Below are 16340 nucleotides of genomic sequence, written 5' to 3' on the forward strand. Positions count from 1 at the left end.
GGAAATTGAGCAGCAAGTTGCAATCTTCATCCGAATTTTTCAGAAGGCCAAACGACAAAAAATCTCGAATCAAACCGGAGGAGGAGGATGGCTAGCGAAAAAGCGAAGAAGACCATCCTGAAATTCGACACCGAGGATGATGTCGCGGTGGCTCTGGCCAAATACACCGCCGATCTCTCCCAAAGATTTATCCAAGAGAAAGGTTCTTTCAACGTCGTCCTCTCGGGAGGTACCCTAATCGACACTATGAGGTACTACCATCTAATCAACAGTACGATGTTCTCCTTTTCTTTTCTTTTGTTTTTTTAGTTTTATTTTTTAAATAAAAAACATCATTTAATAAAATTCAACAAAGCGTGCAAGGAAAAAGTTAACGCTCCAAAATCGATTTGGGTTTAATGGAGCAGATTACTATGATTCAACCTCACATGTTGATCCCATGATTAACGTGTTAATATCCATCCATATTTCAGGTATCTAACCCAGGCCCCTCACAAGGAATCAGTGGATTGGTCAAAATGGAACATATTTTGGTTGGATGAGAGGGTGGTTCCCCTGGAGCACAAGGACAGCAATTACAAACTTGCCTACGATGGATTTCTTTCAAAGGTGACTTCTTTGTTATTTCTGCTGTCATTTCTAATTTAATTTCTTACTCAGGCACAATGGTGTATCATGTTTTCGAGCGTCTAATTTGCAAGTGGAGTGAGTTCTTAATTTTCAATTTAGCTATATGGCACGGCACAGTCTCAGATTCTAATCTAGCTATCCACAAACATTGGAATGAAAACAAAGAACTCTCAGCTAAAAGAGATGAACATTTTCCCAACGGAAGGGGCTTGACTTTGTAGCCATGGCTAGCTAGATTGATGGAGCAGATACATCTGCGGCCTCTGGTGGTATTGACGCTAGTTGTCTGTTCTTTATTACTACTTTATATGCCAAAATCTATACTCTAGAATCTCGATTTGAAATCGACTTTTCACAGCTGAGTGAATTCCGAAAGTTGAAAAGTTTATACGGCCGTTAACTTTGTGAATTCTGTTCGCGATGCTTAACCCAGAATAAGATGGCTGATCTTTTTCTATAATCCTTTTTATTGAGCTGGAAATACCAAAGAGGAACCGGGAACGTACGTCAACTGTTATAAAAATGTATCTGAAATGAGAAAATGGCCAAAATCATATAATTTTGAACCCACGCCTTGAAACGAACACTGTAGAATCTGATGTATGTAATGGACTTCCCACTAATTTGAATGATCGAATGTGAAGTCTCAAACAGGAAGCCATGTTGTGCTTGTATCTGCTGCCTCTTCACAGCTCGGTTGTTGGCCTTGCCATATCGGAAGGCATCAATCAAGTGCTTTCTTCGTTTCAGGTATCAATTCCAGGTGGTCAAATTTTTCCCATCAATGACAAAAAGTCACCTGAGGGTGCAGCTGAAGATTACGAGGCCCTTCACCGGGATTTGGTCGAGAGAAAGATCCTACCTTTGTCAGATGCTACTGGTTTCCCCAAATTCGATCTCATGCTTCTCGGCATGGGACCAGATGGGCATGTGGCTTCTTTATTCCCTAACCATCCTCAGCGAAATGAGAAGGAGCGTTGGGTGACCTTTATTACAAACTCGCCAAAACCACCTCCACCAAGAATCACGTACACCTTTCCTGTGATCAACTCTTCGTCAGAGATTGCAATGGTGGTAACTGGCGCCGAGTTAGCCACTGCAGTGAAAGATGTGCTGGGGAATCCCAACTCGAATTTGCCTGCCGCTGAAGTTTCCCCCCAGGGACTTCTCACCTGGTTTTTGGACAAGGATGCTGCTTCAAAACTTTGAAGCACCAGGGAGCGTCCCTTGCTCTTTTCAGCTAATAAAATCAGAGTGCTATGTGACAAATAAATATTGGCTACCTGGAGGTTGGAAGTAGGCCCAATTACTTGAAGCGTTATGCTTTGTCTAAGAACGATGTATTAAATCTTGTTACCTGCCCGAATCCTGCTCTGTTTCCGACACTATTAGTTAAGAGACTGATGAATCATGATGACTGTCTTGTTTCCTTTCCCACTTTTAACATTACAGCAGGAGATCTGTTTATTCGCGTACTTTTGTTGGTCCTAGAGAGCTGAAAGGCTAGCAATCTGATTGTTTTCTTGAAAGAAGGATCCCAAGTACTAGAAGCCGGGGCTGCAAAGCAAGGAGTTGCGGATACTATCGGCTCTAACTTCATCCGGCTGGGAGTTACGTGGGGGAGCAAGTTAAAGGTACCACATGAGGAAATCTAAACTTTAAATTCTTTCCCTTGGACCTGCTGCCCCATACCAATCATCATAAGAGAAATATTCTCAGCTTCTCAATGCAGTATAGCTGTAACAAAGATATTCCAAGTCTCAATCTACCGAGGCATTATTGAGTAGTACAACTTAGTTCTGTGGTCTTATCATATTTTTAGCACTCGCCTGAGAGGCATGGCGGCAAGGACGACCTCTTCATCATAGGCTGCATCGCTTTTTTTTTTTTTTGGTTAAGATCGCCTAAACTCTGCGGCGAAATGCTTTGACAAAAAGAAAGGCTTTGTTTCGTTCCTGCATTATATGGGCTTTGAGATATCAGATATGGTCCAATTTTTGCAGTAGGCAAATCTTCAACTTCGCAAACTAGAATTTTCATATTACAAGGCAACCACCCACTTTTTTTTTTTTTTTTCTCTTTTCTTTTGCAGCAATTTTTTTCATGTTGGAAACAGTAAATTAGTTAATCTAAAGCACTGTCGATCAAGCTTAGCACGTTGAGACAAACTTTGGTCTTCCTGCATTGTGGGTTTGAGATATCAGGAAGGATATATATATATATAGGTTTTTGGGCATGTCTTCTTCCGACTGGAATTTCTCGTTTAGGTCTCTGTCTAAGAATCCAGACAGGAGAAGGAAGAAATTTTTCTACGATGGTGGCGTTCTCAAGTGCATCCCCATCCTAATTAACGCGCGTCAGCATCATGTTATCCAAGTGATTTTTAGAACGTGCTCGTTGGTGAAGTGGAAGTCTAGGCCCCGGTACTTTGGATGATACAGGGATTAACTTTTTTTTATCGTGTGTATGATGACATCACTAGGGGATTTGTCAGTTTATGAAAATATAAATAATCTCCGCATCCGCATCAATTGATGATGGTTTGCCATTGTAAACTTCCAAAACCAAAATGAAGAGAAAATAATATGTTCTTTTTATTTCTCTCGCTCCCTCTGTTTGATAGTGCAACTTAACTACTACTATTATAAACTGGAGCAATCATTTTTTTTTTTTTGTTTTTCGGTCCATGCGAGGTGGTTTGAATTTCTAACCTGCATGCGAGCATAGTTGACAAACCATAGAGATTAAACTTGGTCCAACCTAAAGTAAAGAGTTGAACCGTTCCGCCTAATGAACAACTTACCAAATCGGGCTGGGCCTCTAGTTCTGTTTTGAATAAGGGTGATTTGGTCAAACCCATTTCAGTCAACTAAGAATTTTTCCGATTTTTAAGAATTTGTTAAGATGTATGATGTTAGGATTTTTTGAAAAGATAAAATTAATTAACATATATATATATATATATATATGCAAAGGAGGATAGGATAGTAATTATTACTAGGTATATATAATTGACAGGTTGGATGAGATTTAAGTGTGTTAATGGGTGCCTATTAAACATATGTATATATGACAAGATTTGAACATTGTGTAAAAGATTTTTTCCCTTGTTTAGTTTTTATTTGATAACTAGTTATTTTTTAAAAAACTTGTTTTCACTTTTTATTACATAATTAATCCTTTTAACTTTCAAACTAAAAACGTTATCATCATATTATAATATTTGAGTAGTTAGAAAATTATTCTTTAAACAAAAAAAATAAAACAATAAAAACTATACTATATCCTTGAAAATAAGTGATATAATCTTGTTTTATATTTGACTATATAATTTATTCGTGTAAAAGTACAATAAAATGAAATTAAGTCTTCTATGAATATTTATATGTCCGTTATATATCTTTTTAAATACAATAATTAGTATCTAAATACATTTCATTAAATATTTTACGTATTGTAAAATTAGTAGTATTTTGTGTACTTATAGATATTACTTTTGCAACGCATCAATTCAACGGCCAATGATCCACCTATTAAACGAGGGCTCCATTGACCCGGTCCGTTGAAATCCTTGTCGGACCAAGTCCATTAACGACGCATCATGCGGGTCCTCAAAGCAAGTCTTCTCTCTTGGGAGCAACTGCCTATGAGTCTTTATACGGCCCCAAGAAGATGACTTTTAATTAGCTAGACTAGAGGAATAGGAATAGCCATCCATCCCTCAGATTCCTCTAATATTTTCTGCGCAGGTATTAATAATTTGCCATCTGGGTTGTCTGTCTGAATAGTTGGTGCGATTGAAGTTAACTTGTACGAGAACCCAGTCGGTGAAGACCGAAGACTCTCGTGTGTTTGGATTGCAATTTTTCAAAGAAAAAATTTGAAAAATTGTTATGTCTTTCGTAAATATATTTTTTAATTTCACATGATGTATTTACAATTTTTTTTTAAAAAAAAATTCAGAAAAAATGCAATTCAAACAAGATTGGTCAGATCAAACAGGAGTACAATTTAACGGCAGGAAGAACAAAATCAAACTTCCTTTGCTGGGCAGCAGCGTTGATTTCTTTCTTGCCCTAGTCTCAGTTTAGATGTTATGATGACAATCAAAAAAGAGTCAAAAGAACGCATCTTTTTCTTTTCTGGCTGTGCGACAGTCAATTATGTCACGAAGGAGCTGCCAACAGATCAAAGCCATTGGTGTCGCGTGTTGCATCTGTGCCTTTTGTATTCGTTCAAGAAAGGGGCAGAACGCCAAATTAAGTATAATGTCTAGTCCACCGATAAAAACCATTAAGAATGGAAGCGGGGGTTCAGAGGGTAATAAATTAATCATCACTCTCGCGAGTTAATCCCTCAGAAAATTGAAGTCATTATTTAGAGATACGCCTGCCTGAAAAGGATGCGGCAACACCAACAAACACAATCATAGCCATTGCTCGTGAGTGAAGCAGTTTCAGTGGCTTTTAACCAAAAAAATGCATCGACCGCAAAGAAAAAGCAGACGCAAGAGTATGAATCTGGTGTGAAAAATTGGACGTACAACTCTTGCTTGTGAAGAACGAATGGAATTTGGTCGCGGCTTCATTTGCTACACCGTAGGGCAGCCTATTCTCGATGTTGCTGACACTAAAAGATTATTCCTTCTTGTTACTTTTATCCGGGGGCAAGCTGTTCACTTCATGTGTTATTACTAATAACTGGTTTTACTAAAAGACAACTCGTTAACGTCGTTCTCGCGCGCAGAACAAATACTGGTTAGTAAGACACAAGCTACGTATTAATAAGAATGGAAATCGTTCTAAGACGGAATGAACAGATGGTGGTAGCACCCGAAACCAAAGAAAGATCTGAAAAACCCCAATATGGAAATTGCTAAGTGGACTTGAATAAATCGGTTTCGAATCTTCTGTCCCCAAATTAGTCTCTATCTCCTCTGTTCCTTCTTTGTACAATTGACACGTGTGTCTCTAACTCTTTTTGATAATTCAAATTCAAACAAACTGATAATAACTAATTGACAAGTTTACTCAAAACCAAAACTTGCAATCTTCTTCTTCGTGTAAAAAACTAGAGTTGAAGAAATTCTGATCGGTAACCATCGCTTGATTTATTCCAAGAAAAAAATAGTTTTGAGTTATTGGAACCGCTTGATTTATCCAAAGGCAAAAAAGTTTTGAGTTTTAATTGATTCTGAGTAAACTTGTCAACTGATTATTATCGATTTGTTTGAGTTTGGGTTATCAACAAGTTAAAGACACATGGTAATTGTACAAAGAAGAAACAGGAGGAATAGAGACTAATTTGAGGACAGAAGATTCGAAGCCACTTAAATCAGATTACTCCTCCTCCTCCTCCAACACCAGCACTATTTTTTGTACAGAACAATAAATAAAGCCCAGTTGCCATTTCTGAACGAGTTCAGCCAAACTAGAAAACCACCCAGTAATTGGGCAACCTCCGATTTAGCACGTATGCACCAAAATAGAAACAAGGAAAATCATAGGTCTAAAACTTTTAAATTACTACTTGATTTTAGTTTAATAATAACGTTTTGTGAGATTAATTTATGAAAATAACTAAAAACAAGTTGATCGAGATTTATTATTCTCTTATTTTTATTTTTAATTCAAATTCAACTCGATGAACATTAAACTTCATATCTACGAACTTGACCTTACCTCTAGTTCAGTAAGAATGTTCGCGTCACTGTATTTTGTATTTTGTTTCACTTTTGATTTCCCTTTCTGCTCTCTCTTATTTTTCTTCTTATTTTTTTGCCCTTTTTGCGCTGCCACTGTTTTCTCAATACTTTTATGCCATGTTGAAAAGAATCGGTCCTTCCTCTCACTAGGAACGCCCCCACTCACGTAAACAAAGAACACAAGAACCAATTTATGGATACTTTGAGGTTTATTTGTTTGCGTATAGTCTTCGTAGGTTGCAATTTGTTCACTTTTTGTGGTAATTTGCTTGCAATATTCTTTGATACGCAGTTGGACTCAGTGCAGTTGGAGTTTCATGCAATTGAATCCAATTGTCGTATTCTTTATATTATTTGATATATAGTTACCTTATATTGTTATATCAATAAAAAAAAGTGATGTACATAAATAAAATGCGCGAGGTATATTCAATATTATACTATAATGTAGATGTACATAAAAAAAATCCAAATACGTATAACAATTGCATCAAATTACACAAATCATAATTGTACCGAGTCCCCTCCCGTTGAAAGGATTCAGTGAAACTAGGGCTCCGTACGATTCAGTTTGGTTATTAGATTTTGTAATATTTGGTGTATAGTTATGTTATATTATTGTACTTGGAATATAATATTATAGTATATTTATATATCAAAAATTTGACCACATATAATGACAGGACAAATCACATAGAATACAATCTCAAAGAGCACTTGCAGAAGAGTTGTCTTCGCATCCCGCCCTATAACCATTCCCAGAGGAAACGATTTCTCACCAACCGGAACAATTCAGGGTAGAGATTTTCCTGTTTAAAAATTTTGTAATAGTCAACAATTCAACATTGAAAGCCTTAAAAAATTATAAAAAATGTGATAGTCACGGGATTTGAATATTAGTGTATTTTTGTCGTAACGTGAATAATTTTATAATTTAATCTATCATAATATAAGAAGAGAAGGAGGAGCCGGTGAGAGTTAAAAATCATTATCAGAGAACTTTATTTTCTATAATCTAATCTACTCCAATTCAAGAGGAAAGGAAGCTAATAGAGGTTAAATCACGGATAAAGCAACTAAAAATAGTCATGTATAATGACAAATTGACAGAAAGTAAGGATTTTTTTCTTTTTCTTTTTTTTTAAAAAAAAGATGCGATGTAAGGATTAAACATTTTTTTGCAGTGACCACCAAGCTTAATTATTTGTTGGTGACCACTAGCCCAAAGTCTGGACTTCCCCCAACCAAAAATATACAGAACTGAGCCTAGAGAGTAGAGTAGACTACCTTAGAGAGTCTATAGAGAGAGAAACAAGAAGAACGAAAGAAGGGAAGAAAGAAGAGACAAGGAAAGGGACTGATGAGGAAAAAAGTAAAGTGAAAAAGAAAAAAGAAAAACATTGGGGGAAGAAAAGCAGTTGGTGATCTTTAGGTTGGTTATGGTGGAAAATCCACTAGGCTTGATGCAGGGTAACTGCTGCTGCTGAGGGGCAAAACTGTCATTCCGGAGTCTTCCATCCCTCCTTTACTCTTTACATCCATCATCCATGCTCTTGCTCTTCTTCTTCACTACTTCTACAGCCTCAGCTGGTGGACCTTCCCCTGTTGAACTAATCAGTAACACTATCAACAAGCTAACTGGAATCTTCCTTATCGGCGGCGGCGGCAGCGGTGGAGGCGGAGGAGACGAAGGGCACGACAGTGGATTCTGGAAGTACGCAACATCTTCTAATGCCGGAGTAGCTTTCACTGTCACGGCCTTGGCCGGTCTCGCCTTGGCCGCCGCCGTTCTCTGCAACACTAGGTAAACTGGAAGCACGAAAACCAAAGTTTTCAAAAAAAAAAAAGACTGAAAATTACTGCTACAGAATGAAATTTGACATACCTTAGGAATCAAAGTCCATTGGTAGAGTAAGTTATCTTTCTCCGAAGAAGGGATTTTTTTTTGGGGTTTTAAAGTGTTGTAAGTTAGTAGATGAAAGCTCTCAGACGAAGTCAGACTTCGTCATCTTCCAATTCCAATTCACCGTCTTCGTCATCGTCGTCGTCGTCGTCGTCGTGGATTTATTTGAGATCGGTTCTATTCGTAGTAGCGTCCTCTTCGCCAGCTTCTTGTTCTTCTTCCGATCGGTGAGTCTCTATCAATATCTACTCCGTTTCTAGATCTTCTTTTCCATGTACCTCGCTATGAATTTTTCTTCTCCAATTCTACAGCTAGAAATGCTAGTGTTCTGTAAATTTAGATCTCAGATTTCTGAGTAGTGAGTAGTCGTCAGTCAGTGTCGAGCTTGCCATAGTCTCACTTCCTCAATCAGTGAAGTATTTTTTTCATTTTGTCTTTTCCCATTTTGCATCAAAAGTGGCTGAGAGTTTAATGGTGTCAACGTTGGTTAATGGATTTCATTCTGTTTCACGTACTACATGTTGCATCCACATAACTGATTGTTCCTTTCTATATTTGATTGATAGCATTTCCTTTTGTTTGGAGAATAAGACTGTTATTTTTATTATTATTTTTTTTTTAAAAAAAAGTTGGGTACTTGATGTTGGACCAGTATGCATTGCAATAGTGTGTCAAGCAAAATTAAAGTGTGACTGGTGCTCTGTCTTGGCTGTGCAATTGCCATTGTTTAGGGTGCTTTAGTTAGAAAACTCTCTCTTCTTTTCCGGTTGCTGATATTCCATACAAATTTCGTGTGTTTTCATATGTGGAAATGTTTTTGTAGAAGAGAACTTTTCTGGAGTCTAAATGAGCATAGCCCTTAAGATATCAAATAGTATTGTGACAGATCTTTCTTAAGGAAGAGCCTAACTTCAACTCATTTTGCATGATGTCCTTCTAAGGAAGTTTTATCCATAGCAAGGCTGGTTAACCAAGTGATGCTTATGACCTGTTCTGTTTCCTGTACTTCACATCTCAATTTGCTATTTAAATACTAAAACAAATCAAGTTCTGGTGAAATCCTTGTAGCTGAAGATTTTAGCTGTCTGTTGTTGCTGGAGAACAATAATCTGGTTTAAATTCTAACTTAATTTGTACAAATGCCCTCACTTGCATTTCTTTCCTGCCCTCAGATATTGGAAATTAGGGAAGTTCGACCATGAATGTGCCTGGTTTATATATTTGTTGTTGCCTGGAAAATCTTTCCTCCTTGATCCTTTCAGCTACATGTTGTTCTGTGTTAATGTGGCCATTTAGTGGTATTTCTAATTAATTTGTTATTTATTTTCAGGGGCCGTCTAAAATCTCCATGGTCCCGAAGAAAGAGAAAACATGCTTTGTCACCTCAACAATGGAGAAGTATGTTTACACCAGACGGAAAACTTCGTGATCGTGGAGCCAAATTTCTCAAGAAAGTTAGAAGTGGGGTGAGTTTCATGCATTGTTTTGTATATACTAATTAATAAGTATTTCTGTTATTATAGAGCTGAACTTCAAAACTTTCATTTTCTGTTCATAGGGCGTTGATCCAAGAATCAGGGTGGAGGTCTGGCCATTCCTTCTTGGAGTGTAAGCCTTTTCACATTTTCCTGAATTTATTTATTTTTTTGTTACTGGCACACACGTTCTTTACTATTTCCTCAGTCCATAGAACAACTTTTCCTGAAGGCTAGAATTGTTTGCTTTCTCTCTCCCCCGTCCGCGCCCCCCCCCCCTCCCCAAAAAAAAAAAAAAAAACTGGAAGGGGGAACTCAGGGAGAGGCTACTGGAGGGGAGTAAGTTTACAGGATTTCATAGCTAAATGGTGTACATGGTACTTAATTTAGACGTTTTTGCTTTGTTGGTTTAATAATTGGAGTATCTTGTTGCCAATTCACATTATGAACACTTGTGCTGATACTTTTTCTGTTACAGGACTTGGGAAATAAATTGCAGATAGCAACTATCTGTATCTGTTTGAGTTACTATTTTTTTTTTAAATAAGAATATTTAGCATAGCAACTACCTGATGACTTCCACTCTTATTTGCAGTTATGACTTGGGCAGTACACAAGAGGAAAGGAATATTATAAGAACTGAGAAAAGGTATTGCGCATGGTTCCCCCCCCCCCCCCCCCCCCCCCCCCGCTCTCAAAAGCCAAAAAAAAATCTTCTCTTCTCTATCTCTCAATGCAAGGTTCCTTCCTTGTCTCCTCTCTCTCTCTCTCTCACACACACACATGCAGATGCACACACACACACAGTGAGTTTGTGTGTTTTGTTTCAACTTCTTCTAAATTTTCTAGTTTCGGTTGAACAACATGGGTGAATGCAGAAAGGAATATGAGAAGCTTCGAAAGCAGTGCCGCCGAGTTTTGAAACATAATGATGAAATCTTTAAGTTGAGCGAAGCTGGTGGCACAAGCAGCTTCCTCCTCGTAGGCTGTGATTCTCCAAATTCTGAAGATGCTGTCAGTGCTAGGGAATCCCTTTCCAGTGAGGAAAGGAGCCCATCCATCAACTACTCAGAACATCTAACCGCATCAATGTTGGATGGGAATGCTGATTCTAAACGATTTACAGATGCAAGTGTGATTTATGATTCTGATTCTTCAGACTCAGATTCCTCAGAAGACCCTGAAGTCAGTCAAACTTTTCCATCGACTGAAAGTAGGGAGGAGAATGATCCTCGTATGTCCCCCAAGGATGAATCATCTCCTTCAAAGACTGAAGTCCAGTCACGAAATATTGAAGATTTTGCCTCATGGCAGCGGATTATTCGCCTTGATGCAGTTCGTGCAAATGGAGAGTGGATATCGTATTCCCCTACTCAGGCTGCCGTACCAGATGAAAGAGCACGTTGTTCTGCTGAAACTGTTGGGTTGAAGGACTATGACCACCTAGAACCTTCCAGGATTTTCCATGCTGCTCGACTAGTTGCCATTCTTGAAGCCTATGCTCTTTATGACCCTGAAATTGGCTACTGTCAGGGAATGAGTGATTTGCTGTCCCCAATCGTTGCTGTAATGACTGAGGACCATGAAGCTTTCTGGTGTTTTGTTGGTTTTATGAGGAAGGCTCGGCATAATTTTAGGCTCGATGAGGTTGGAATCAGAAGGCAACTGAATATTGTTTCTAAAATTATAAAATTCAAGGATTCACATCTCTACCGACACTTGGAGAAGCTTCAGGCAGAGGACTGCTTTTTTGTATACAGGATGGTGGTGGTACTCTTTAGGAGGGAATTAACTTTTGAGCAAACACTTTGCCTGTGGGAAGTGATGTGGGCAGATCAAGCTGCAATTAGAGCTGGTATTTGGAAGTCTGCTTGGAGCAGAATAAGGCTGCGTGCACCCCCAACAGAAGATTTATTGTTGTATGCCATTGCTGCTTCAGTCTTGCAAAGAAGGAAACAAATCATAGAGAAGTATAGCAGCATGGATGAGATTTTAAGGGAGTGCAATAGCATGGCTGGGCATCTAGACGTGTGGAAACTCCTTAATGATGCACATGACTTGGTTGTGACCCTGCATGACAAGATAGAGACCCCTTTTTGATGGTGTCATTAAAATTATGAGCTTATGACTAACTAATTTGTTCATCTCAGCCGGTGGCGGTGAGGGCCTTTAAACAGAAAGCGCGCAGTAAGACAGATATTTCATCATATTGCTGGCTTTGAACGTTTTTTGGAGGGTTTAGATGTGCCAGCCAGGTAACATACTCACTGAGATATGTATTTCTGGAGTATCCATGCTCTGCTTCTGATCAAAGTTCGTGGAATCATTCAATTGACGTTTGCAACTTAATAGATTCACTACCAACGTGAAGCTATGCTAACTTAGTTCTTCTTCATATAGATGGCCTTCTTATGAATCCCAACCCACCTCACATCCTGCGCTAGATTTGTTATCTGTTCAAATTGCCAGCGAAGTCTGCTTGCTGCTGCTAGTTAATATTTATCAAAATGGTTTCAAGGTCCCCAACATTTTTGGGGAAACATTTGCCTCCGGTGGCCTTGTATCAGTATCATTTTTAATAAAATATGTTCTGCAATCAAGATTATAGATGATAAACAAACAATTCTATCCCATTGAACTGATGTAGCACTTGGATGTGAAATGCCAATCAGTTGCTGAATTAGGCGTTTAAAAGTTCACTACTATTAGTCACAAGCATGCATTATAGTTGTCTTATATTTAGTGTGAAACCAAAATTTGAAGAACAGGCACGGTACAATTGCAAAAATTGGTGCTCGATGGATCATAACACGTAGCAGTGACTAGGTGAACAATGGCAGACTCCCCAACCAGTGTAACAAATGCATGCAGAAAGCTGGGGTTCTAACCTGCTACCGCTTGAGAGGACTAGCAGAGCATTTCGAAGTTGGAAGATAGCATTTTTTTAATTAAACCAAAAAAAAAAAGACTCGAAGAACACCAAACAAGCTAAAAATTCGACCATGCAAGCGCAACTGGAGTCCTGACTCCTGATTACAACAAGTATAAAGAGAAGAAAAGCGCAAGCGTAATGGAGGATAATGCAAAACCGGATACTAACTTGAGAATACAAGTCCAGAATCAGCGGCAAAAGTTGTTTTAAGAAAATGTAATGACAGTCAAACACTACGTAAATGGAAGGTCATCATAGGACCAGAGCCAAGTGAATACTAATTGTTTACTTCTCCTTGGTATAGTGTCGGACAGCAAAGGCCAAACCCATGATCAAGAGGGGTACAAGAAACTGTAAGATCTTGATCACGAATTCTGGAGTCTTGTCAGGGTTATACTGGGCTTGCTGTGGTGGGATGTACATGCGTTTCAGGGGAACTGTGGCCTTGTCTATCTCCCCAATGTAGTATTGGTCCATCATATCTCTAGCAGAGTCACTATGGCCAACATCCTCAAAGTCATTTGTTGCATCTTTCCCTGAAGATTCCATATAATGATCAGAACAGACCTCCAAAAGTCATAATCAAGGCCCAAAGGTCAAGAATTAAGTGTAGCGTCAGCGCAGGGGAATTTAACAACATTACCAGTTGCTGAAAGCAAAACTTCATCACCTCCAGGATGTTCTTCCATGAACGGGGTAACATCATACACCTGAAAGGAAGTCGGCAATTGTAATGAATGTAAAGTAGCAGAAATGGTCAAAACAGAGAAAAAAAAATCATCAATAATAACAACATTTGCCCAACAGCTTAAACAAATAATCTCCAAGGGCCCATCAGACCTAAGAGTGCTAGGTTTCCTTTAGCCCATCAAATTGGTTTCAGAATCCTTGCACTGGTAAAGTTTGAATTAATACGTCAACTGCAGAACTAAAAGAAGCCATTGTTTCACCAAACTCACAAATGTGCAAAGATGTTCAAACCCACAAGAAGGCCAAAAGACTCTGATTGCATCCTAAGAGAAATCTTTCAACGTCACCTTTGCAAATACAAATTTCTTGAACATCTTACAGATGCTTTTAACTGATTATACACGCCGACTCTCCTAGAGTGCTACATCATTTCATCTGTAGCCCCGTAACAACTGATTACAAACCTATAGCGTGTGGAGTAATTGTTTGAAGATGCAGTGGTGTACAAGTAGCAGAAAGAGTATGAAACAGTATACAGGGCAAGTTTCCACTCTCCTGGATAAAAACAGTCTGTTGTAGAAACAGAATGATACCATGTAGGGGGAGACAACAATTTTGTAATACCTATTTGCCTAAACAACTTATCATCAAATAATGAAACGGTTGATCCTAGGACCTCATATTGAATCACCAAAAAGATCTGAGCCATATATGACCCAATTCAGCTTTTAATATTACAGTTGTTTGCAAGTGACAATGATGTGAGCTGCATCAGCATATATTTAAGCACTTCAGGCAAGTAGCATAAAAGAAGAGACAACTTAATTGGCCCAGAGGATCCAAAAGTACAAAATTCCTGGAGCTTCTGCTGGGCCAACAGGATGAAATAAAAGTTATCAGAAGGGAAATTCATCTAGAGAGAGAGAGAGGGAGAGAGAGATAAATTCAAGAAATTTCAAAAATCAACAGCAAGGGTATAACAATGAAGATCGAACATGAAAAAACCTAAAAACCGAGTAGAAGCTAGAGACTTTTAAAGTAAGAGAAGAGAGATGAAGCGAAAGGAACAAAGATTTGACCTTTCCATTGATAATCAGCCAGCAATCCTTGGTCTTGTTGTGCTGAACAACCTCGTCAAAGGTGTGAACCTTCTGATCTGATGCCATTGTTTCCTGCAAATACTGAACAACAAAAGTCAAACCCCTCCCGCACCCGTATACCAAAAAATTTCAAAAACTTTTATAAGTATATTCATCATATCAGTTAGGTTAGGTGAGGGAATCAGAGTGTTTAGATTCCGTACATGAGATGTAACAAAAGAAACAAACAAACAAGAAGAAAGAAAAAGAAGAATCTAGAGGAATTATTAGCTTACGGGAGGGAGAAGGATTTTCGGTGAAATGTATAGAAAGAATAGATTCTCCCTACCTTCTCTCTCTTTCCTTCTCCTTCTCGGATCGTTAGCCAAACTACCAACACAGAATCTTTGAAACAAGCGAGAGAGAGAGAGAGAGAGACAGAGCGCGAGAGTACGAGAGCAGCAGCAGCAGCAGCAGCAGCCTGCAAGTCCAACACCCACAACTTGAGGGCCGCGGTATTGTTATATAAACAAACTACACACAGAAACAGATCTTACGGTGGTCGGGGTTGGTACGGTTCAAAATTACGGAACTGTCCCCGGAGCCGTGGCACGTAACCACGCGCCTCCTGCACGAGAATTTACGAATGCTGATGCATATGCTAAAATGAATCCACTTAGTGAAGTCGTTGGCAGCTTCCTGCTTTGCTACAACTACTGCCTATTTCTGAATATCCATCTATGAGCCGCGGAGTTTTTGTAGAGGGATAACCCCCTTGTGTTTCTTTTAATATCACTTCGCATCTTTAAAGTTTTAGAAATATCACTTACTTTTCTGAGTAATTGTAAAAAGGTTTTATTAACCCTCACTTAACACATAATTTATAACATATCAAATAAATAGATTTCAAAAATTAAAAAAAAATAAATGTCATTTTTTTCTATTTCTCTTTTCTCCAGCATTCTCTCTTATTCATATATTTTTAGATGATTATATACAATAAATTAAATTTTGTTTATCTTTTACTTTTTGTGACTGTGATAAAGTGAGATATGATTTATTTGCTTATTTGTTAGAAAACTAGCAATTTGGATTGTCATTTTTCTTTAAAAAAAAAATCGCTTTCCATAAACACATTTCTTAACCGTTTTTTTACTTCACATTACATCACATTGTTATAGTAAATTTTTTTATAAAAGTTTTAGAAAGTGGCAATCCAAACCGGTTCTTGAAGAGAGCAAATCCTCCTCTGGTTTGGCGTGTATCCTAGCTTCTAAGCCAGCATTTTGTTCCGCGACTAACTACTTATAGGGTATTAGTTACTAATAAATCATAAGCGTACCTTGATTTTCTTAGTATTTTAATTTGAGTTTCCCAATGTGTATTTTGAAAAGGTATAATTTTAGGGTTAAATGTAGAAAACTTCCATGAGTTATTACACCGATTGCACCTTACATTCTAAAATTTTTAATCGGCACTTTACACCATTAATCAACTAAAAAATAAATGAAAATATTAACTCCAAGTAAGTGATTAATGAATCACTAATTTATTCTCCATTAAAAGCTTAAGTGGCAAAAGGCTCCTTTTGGTGGCAAAGAATTGTCACTTCAAGTAGATCAATTTTCAATTCACAACAAAAGTCTGAAGAAAAATATATATAAAAATGAAACATAGGATCACTTTAAGTGACAATTTAGATTGTGGGGAATCAAATGTAAACGAAGTAAAATACAAAATACCCAAAAAAAAAGGGAAAATTGAAGGTCTGCTTTTGTAACTTTTAAAAATTTCATCATCTTTTTTAATAGGGGTGTGCAAAATCGAAAAATTTCGATTTATCGACCGAATTTGAATTGAATTCGGAATTTCGAATTCGGTAATGAGATTTTTTTCAAATTCGAAATTTCTATTTCGATTTCAAATC

The 16340-nt window shown here is 37.9% G+C and overlaps 3 protein-coding genes across 10 annotated transcripts; 2 read left to right on the plus strand and 1 right to left on the minus strand.

The window, feature by feature from the left end:
• Window positions 1-87: 87 nt before the first annotated feature.
• Window positions 88-2105, plus strand: LOC113728253 (probable 6-phosphogluconolactonase 4, chloroplastic). Its single transcript, XM_072073220.1, has 3 exons — window positions 88-251; window positions 474-609; window positions 1381-2105. Exons 1-3 carry the CDS (start codon window positions 88-90, stop codon window positions 1837-1839), a joined length of 759 nt encoding a protein of 252 aa, XP_071929321.1. The 3' UTR covers window positions 1840-2105.
• A 5537-nt stretch (window positions 2106-7642) lies between these two features.
• LOC113724840 (rab GTPase-activating protein 22-like) lies at window positions 7643-12411 on the plus strand. Of its 2 annotated transcripts, none has more exons than XM_027247722.2 (5): window positions 7643-8464; window positions 9568-9703; window positions 9796-9845; window positions 10308-10361; window positions 10591-12411. In XM_027247722.2, the coding sequence occupies exons 1-5, from the start codon at window positions 8310-8312 to the stop codon at window positions 11810-11812; spliced, it is 1617 nt and encodes a 538-aa protein (XP_027103523.2). In that variant the 5' UTR covers window positions 7643-8309; the 3' UTR covers window positions 11813-12411. The 2 variants fall into 2 exon arrangements, with proteins under 2 accessions (XP_027103523.2, XP_027103522.2); XM_027247721.2 differs by having other exon boundaries at window positions 7735-8138.
• A 372-nt stretch (window positions 12412-12783) lies between these two features.
• Window positions 12784-15149, minus strand: LOC140026299 (cytochrome b5-like). Of its 7 annotated transcripts, none has more exons than XM_072073221.1 (5): window positions 14971-15149; window positions 14763-14894; window positions 14414-14515; window positions 13288-13354; window positions 12784-13180 (listed from the first exon to the last, which is right to left on the minus strand). In XM_072073221.1, the coding sequence occupies exons 3-5, from the start codon at window positions 14498-14500 to the stop codon at window positions 12930-12932; spliced, it is 405 nt and encodes a 134-aa protein (XP_071929322.1). In that variant the 5' UTR covers window positions 14501-14515; window positions 14763-14894; window positions 14971-15149; the 3' UTR covers window positions 12784-12929. The 7 variants fall into 7 exon arrangements, with proteins under 7 accessions (XP_071929322.1, XP_071929323.1, XP_071929327.1 ...); XM_072073222.1 differs by having other exon boundaries at window positions 14414-14506; window positions 14710-14894; window positions 14971-15141; XM_072073226.1 differs by having other exon boundaries at window positions 14710-14894; window positions 14971-15101.
• Window positions 15150-16340: the final 1191 nt, after the last annotated feature.

This window comes from Coffea arabica, chromosome 2c (assembly GCF_036785885.1).
Source record: "Coffea arabica cultivar ET-39 chromosome 2c, Coffea Arabica ET-39 HiFi, whole genome shotgun sequence".
NCBI lineage: Eukaryota > Viridiplantae > Streptophyta > Magnoliopsida > Gentianales > Rubiaceae > Coffea > Coffea arabica.

Excerpts from the sequence above, each read along its gene's own strand:
- LOC113728253 (XM_072073220.1), top strand. The coding sequence starts at position 88 with ATGGCTAGCGAAAAAGCGAAGAAGACCATCCTGAAATTCGACACCGAG. Across the intron at positions 252-473 it reads ACCCTAATCGACACTATGAG|GTATCTAACCCAGGCCCCTC; the intron begins GTACTACCATCT and ends TCCATATTTCAG. Across the intron at positions 610-1,380 it reads ACGATGGATTTCTTTCAAAG|GTATCAATTCCAGGTGGTCA; the intron begins GTGACTTCTTTG and ends TCTTCGTTTCAG.
- LOC113724840 (XM_027247721.2), top strand. The coding sequence starts at position 7,882 with ATGCTCTTGCTCTTCTTCTTCACTACTTCTACAGCCTCAGCTGGTGGA. Across the intron at positions 8,139-9,567 it reads GCCGTTCTCTGCAACACTAG|GGGCCGTCTAAAATCTCCAT; the intron begins GTAAACTGGAAG and ends ATTTATTTTCAG. Across the intron at positions 10,362-10,590 it reads ATTATAAGAACTGAGAAAAG|AAAGGAATATGAGAAGCTTC; the intron begins GTATTGCGCATG and ends GGGTGAATGCAG.
- LOC140026299 (XM_072073221.1), bottom strand. The coding sequence starts at position 14,500 with ATGGCATCAGATCAGAAGGTTCACACCTTTGACGAGGTTGTTCAGCAC. Across the intron at positions 13,355-14,413 it reads GGCTGATTATCAATGGAAAG|GTGTATGATGTTACCCCGTT; the intron begins GTCAAATCTTTG and ends ACTTCCTTTCAG. Across the intron at positions 13,181-13,287 it reads AGTTTTGCTTTCAGCAACTG|GGAAAGATGCAACAAATGAC; the intron begins GTAATGTTGTTA and ends TGGAATCTTCAG.